Source organism: Conger conger, chromosome 2, assembly GCF_963514075.1.
Source record: "Conger conger chromosome 2, fConCon1.1, whole genome shotgun sequence".
NCBI classification, from domain to species: domain Eukaryota; kingdom Metazoa; phylum Chordata; class Actinopteri; order Anguilliformes; family Congridae; genus Conger; species Conger conger.
In genome coordinates this window covers 84,658,055-84,664,437 of record NC_083761.1, presented here as the reverse complement: position 1 = coordinate 84,664,437, position 6,383 = coordinate 84,658,055, and the positions used below count along the sequence as shown (strand labels likewise).

General features: G+C 47.8%; 1 protein-coding gene across 1 annotated transcript in view; it reads right to left on the bottom strand.

Moving 5' to 3' along the window:
- cacna1ab (calcium channel, voltage-dependent, P/Q type, alpha 1A subunit, b) overlaps positions 1-5,925 on the bottom strand; it is a 135,614-nt gene extending 129,689 nt beyond the window's left edge. The window contains exon 1 of the mRNA XM_061230582.1: positions 5,663-5,925. Within this exon, the coding sequence (XP_061086566.1) occupies positions 5,663-5,925 (263 nt within the window). The remainder of the gene's footprint in view (positions 1-5,662) is intronic.
- Between the last annotated feature and the right edge of the window lie 458 nt (positions 5,926-6,383).

Genomic DNA, 6,383 nt, shown 5'->3' with positions numbered 1-6,383 from the left:
ACATCTCCCTTAACAGACGGATGTGACCTGCGTGTTACATCTCCCTTAACAGACGGATGTGACCTGCGCGTTACATCTCCCTTAACAGACGGATGTGACCTGTGTGTTACATCTCCCTTGACAGACGGATGTGACCTGTGTGTTACATCTCCCTTAACAGACGGATGTGACCTGTGCGTTACATCTCCCTTAACAGATGGATGTGACCTGTGCGTTACATCTCCCTTAACAGACGGATGTGACCTGTGTGTTACATCTCCCTTAACAGACGGATGTGACCTGTGCGTTACATCTCCCTTAACAGACGGATGTGAGCTGTGTGTTACATCTCCCTTAACAGACGGATGTGACCTGCGTGTTACATCTCCCTTAACAGACGGATGTGATCTGTATGTTACATCTCCCTTAACAGACGGATGTGACCTGTGTGTTACATCTCCCTTAACAGACGGATGTGACCTGCGTGTTACATCTCCCTTAACAGACGGATGTGACCTGTGTGTTACATCTCCCTTAACAGACGGATGTGACCTGCGTGTTACATCTCCCTTAACAGACGGATGTGACCTGTGTGTTACACCTCCCTTAACAGACGGATGTGACCTGTGTGTTACATCTCCCTTAACAGACGGATGTGACCTGTGTGTTACATCTCCCTTAACAGACGGATGTGACCTGTGTGTTACATCTCCCTTAACAGACGGATGTGACCTGCGTGTTACATCTCCCTTAACAGACGGATGTGACCTGCGTGTTACATCTCCCTTAACAGACGGATGTAACCTGCGTGTTACATCTCCCTTAACAGACGGATGTGACCTGCATGTTACATCTCCCTTAACAGACGGATGTGACCTGCGTGTTACATCTCCCTTAACAGACGGATGTGACCTGCGTGTTACATCTCCCTTAACAGACGGATGTGACCTGCGTGTTACATCTCCCTTAACAGACGGATGTGACCTGCGCGTTACATCTCCCTGAACAGACGGATGTGACCTGCGTGTTACATCTCCCTTAACAGACGGATGTGACCTGCGTGTTACATCTCCCTTAACAGACGGATGTGACCTGCGCGTTACACCTCCCTTAACAGACGGATGTGACCTGCCTGTGACATCTGCCGTAACAGACGGATTTGACGCCAGCGTTGTATTTGATCATATGACCATTTTTCAAGACACATGTCCGTTGAAATACATTGTGATTTCTAGGCCTTTCTATGGGTTTTCTATAGCGCACCTTAGTCCATAATTGGTGAATGAATTGTTTGATCAGTGAAATTTTCTCCCCCCCCATTCGCAAATCTTGAAGTGAGTGAAACTGTCTCACCCAACTGGCAGAGTGTTTGTCTTGCTTAGCAAAAAAATGTAATAGGAATAAGATCCTTTCAGTCTTGACGTAAGACGGAGATAAGTATTGGGAGGGGCTTATTCTCTGCTGTGAGGTGGCCTTTTGAAAAGGCCGGCCCCCAGTGGCATAGACCCGGGGGTGGGGGGGGGGGTGGGGGTGCAACTCAGAGACAGAAACAGATGAACTAAAAAACACAAGTCTGCCGAAACACACACACACCACCCACGCGCGCGCGCACACGCACACACACGCACGCACGCGCACACACACCCGCATGCGCACACACACACACACCCGCACGCGCACACATCCACACGCACACACCCTCATGCGCGCGCACACACATCCACACGCACGCACACACACACACACCCGCACACACACACACACCACCCACGCGCGCGCGCACACACCCGCATGCGCACACATCCACACGCACACACACACACGCACACAGACACACCGGTGGTGTGAACCGGTGGTGGATTTAATACAATTACTCTCAGAAATAAAGGTCTGAAAAGTGCCAAAAAAGGTTACAAAAGCTTGGCAGCACCCTGTCATAAAATTGTACCCCTTGCCATTGGATTAATAATTAATTTCACCTTTTTTGTTTGAAAAAGGTATTTATTTGTACCCAAAATAACAGTTTTGTACCTATCAGGGTCAATTTGAGAAAAATGTACCTCCACTGTACCCTTATTTTTGAGTGTACATATCCTTCACAAGGGCCAGAGGGAGAGAGAAGGAGAGAACGGTGGGAGAAAGAGAGAGAGAGAGAGAGACAGTGAGAGAGAAGGGGAGAGAGTCAGGGAGACAGAGAGAGAGAGGGCGAGATACAGAGAGAGAGGGAGAGAGACAGAGAGACAGGGAGACAGAGGGGGAGAGAGACAGAGAGATAGAGTGTGTGAAAGCACTGGATCATGTGTATTTGTCCTTTAAAGGTCCTCACATTGCAATATGCTCTTAATGAGGAGTGAGGACTTGGGCCTACGCCACCGGCTCTTACGCAGCTCTGAGCAGTAAAGATGCCCCCCCCCCCCCCCGACATACATGCTGACATCAGCAACCAGCCTTTCAGCACCAGCACACCCAGCTCTCCGACTCAACCAGCCTTTAAGCACACAACACACCCAGCTCTCCAACTCAACCAACCTTTAAGCACACAACACACAACACACCCAGCTCTCAAACTCACCCAGCCTTTAAGCACACAACACACCCAGCTCTCCAACTCAACCAGCCTTTAAGCACACAACACACAACACACCCAGCTCTCCGACTCAACCAGCCTTTAAGCACACAACACACAACACACCCAGCTCTCCGACTCAACCAGCCTTTCAGCACACAACACACCCAGCTCTCCAACTCAACCAGCCTTTCAGCACACAACACACCCAGCTCTCCAACTCAACCAGCCTTTAAGCACACAACACACCCAGCTCTCAAACTCAACCAGCCTTTAAGCACACAACACACCCAGCTCTCCAACTCACCCAGCCTTTAAGCACACAACACACCCAGCTCTCCAACTCACCCAGCCTTTAAGCACACAACACACAACACACCCAGCTCTCAAACCCAACCAGCCTTTAAGCACACAACACACAACACACCCAGCTCTCAAACCCAACCAGCCTTTAAGCACACAACACACAACACACCCAGCTCTCAAACTCAACCAGCCTTTAAGCACACAACACACAACACACCCAGCTCTCAAACTCAACCAGCCTTTAAGCACACAACACACCCAGCTCTCAAACTCAACCAGCCTTTAAGCACACAACACACAACACACCCAGCTCTCCGAATCACCGAAGCTGCCGCACACCTCCCCGCCTCTCCGAAAACCCCCAGCACACCTCCCGATACTTCTACACAACTCACACACGACCTCCGACCTTTCCGAAACCAAAACACTCCTCCCGATACTTCTACACAACTCAAGAACGACCTCCGACCTTTCCGAAACCAAAACACACCTCCCGATACTTCTACACAACTCACACACGACCTTCGACCTTTCCGAAACCAAAACACACCTCCCGATACTTCTACTCTGGATAAGAGCATCTGCCAAATGCCAATAATGTAATGTAATGATACAGTAACACATCTCCAGACTTCAGTGAAATGCTTCTGGGGAAAATGCTCGTAGATGTGTTACCATATCAGGTATGATCACTTGTATCTATTCAATGTTGGTTCGCTTACCTATTAGTTTTGAAAAACACATCGCTTACATGTTTGCTCTTTATCCTTGTAATCATGTTTTTGTCTTTCACATGGAATCAGCATGGCCCTGTTGCTGTCATATCAACATTGAAAAGACACGCGTGATGTTTTTTTCCCCAGAAGCATTTCACTTTGGCTCAGAAAATTGGAGGTGTGCTACCACATCAGGTATGATTAAGAAATCTAACACCGCATGCCGGAGATAGTTTAAGACTGCGCTTACAAAATAAATCGTCATACTGCAATGGCTATATCGGCCCTAGGCCTAGGGTATAAAGGCAGCAATATATCATACATTTGTACCTTTTTTGCTTGGAAAATGTATTTATTTGTACCCTTTTCTGCTTGGACAATGTATGTATTTGTACCAAAAGGGAACATTACTGTACTTTTCAGTACGTTTGGTAAATTTGATCGTTACAGAACAAATATGTGCCTCCACTGTGACTCAGTACACACACACACATACACACACTCAGCACACACACTCACGCTCAGTACACACACACGCACACACATACACACACTCAGCACACACACACACTCAGCACACACGCACACACATACACACACTCAGCACACACACTCACGCTCAGTACACACACACGGATGCTCAGTACACACACACACTCGCACACACACACACTCAGCACACATGCACACTCACACACGCACATGCACACGCATACACACACTCAGCACACACACACACACACAGCACACACGCACAAACATACACACACTCAGCACACACACTCACGCTCAGCACACACACACACGCTCACACTCACACACGCACACACATACACACACTCAGCACACACACACACACACACTCACACACGCTCAGCACACACACGCACACTCACACACATACACACTCAGCACACACACTCACGCTCAGCACACACACACACGCTCAGTACACACATGCACACACTCACACACGCACATGCACACGCATACACACACTCAGCACACACACACACACACACACACACTCACACACGCTCAGCACACACACGCACAGTCACACTCACACACGCACACACATACACACACTCAGCACACACACACACACACACACACACACACACTCACGCTCAGCACACACTCAGCACACACGCACACTCACACACGCACATGCACACGCATACACACACTCAGCACACACACACACGCTCAGCACACACACGCACACTCACACACACACACGCATACACACACTCAGCACACACACACACACACACACACGCACGCTCAGTACACACATGTGCGCGCACACACACACACACACTCTCTCTCTCTGCAACAGCCAGATGAAGATGGCCATGGATGAAGGAGATGGTAAAAGATAGCGAAGCCTGTGGTGGCATATCTTCACAGATTCCCCATCTTACTGTACACAGGGGGAGAAACGGGGATATCCTGAAAATGGAGGAGCCAATGGGAAGCCATCCACATGATCACAGCACGGTAAAAAAGCACAACACAACACAAGGCTATAAAAGAGCACACAAACGACAGCTGTAGCAACACATGCAATTACTGGTTGTGTGCTCTGTGTTACATGCCTTACTCAAACTGGCAGACGCCTCTGATTCAGTCCAATTAAAGACAATATGCTGTCATTTACAAAAAAAAAGAAAACATCTGTATTCTGACAGATCAGTCATAGTGCTAATCATCGAGATGCCTTTCTGTACTTATTAATATTAGTCATCATACGAGTCTATTGTCAATACTTTTTTTAAAGATGAAACATCAAAGCATTTAGGGATTCAATACTTGAGCTAGATGGCAGCAGGGATTGTCTTGAATACAATTCAAATATAGACAATGCATTCATTTGCGAGTGATTTAAAACGACCTGTTTTATAACAGCATTAGCTCAGAAAAAAAAAAGAAGAAATAATCATTAACTGTCTGCTTTCAAACTTACTCGTATAAGAACCACATTGTCAATGCCGTAGCCTACAATTTATACTCCCCAATGGTAAAAGATCAAAAGCACAGTACCTTGGTTGTGGGCCCCGTATCTTGGCATTTCGATTTAAAAAAAGGATATGGCCATTCGGTGATCTTTTTGGCGTATTTTCGCACCACGTTGTCTTCGCTGAAGAGAAACAGGGAGCGGTTGACTGTCAGGCAGTTCTGCCGGACGGGTATGGGGTTGTAGAGGGCCATGGTCCTCGCTCGCTGGGCCATAGATTGCTTGTACATCCTCTGGGGTCCCGGCGGGCCGCCCTGCCGGCTCCCACCGCGGCCGGGGGCCCCCTGGCCGGGTCCCCCGCCATACCTGCCCGGTACTTCGTCTCCAAACCGCGCCATTCTATAAACACCAAACGCCAATCGTTACGAAGCAGCCGAGAAGGAGGTGAAGACTCAATGCAACCACACCGCATTACATCCCCATCTACTTCAGGACATAATTCACGTACAAGTGTTCTTTCTTCTTCTATGTCTTCATGATCGACACTTTCACTGGGAGGAAAAAATAACGGATAACGACCATAGAGGGAACCTCTGTAGCTATATCCTATAAATAAATCACGGATGTGAAAAATCAAAACCGTGTGGTGTTTTTGGCTGCAGGTTCGTTTATTAGAGCACAACAGTTCCTCTTCAAATCGTTATTATCTTCAAAATAAAATATTGCAAACATATATAGCCTATGTATATCAATTTTTAAATAGGGCTCTGTCTCTCCCACGGGCTGCACCTTCGATGTGCTCCTTTTTCTGGTTTATGTTTTTTCAGAGACGGTTGTTCTTAGAAAGGTAAGACAA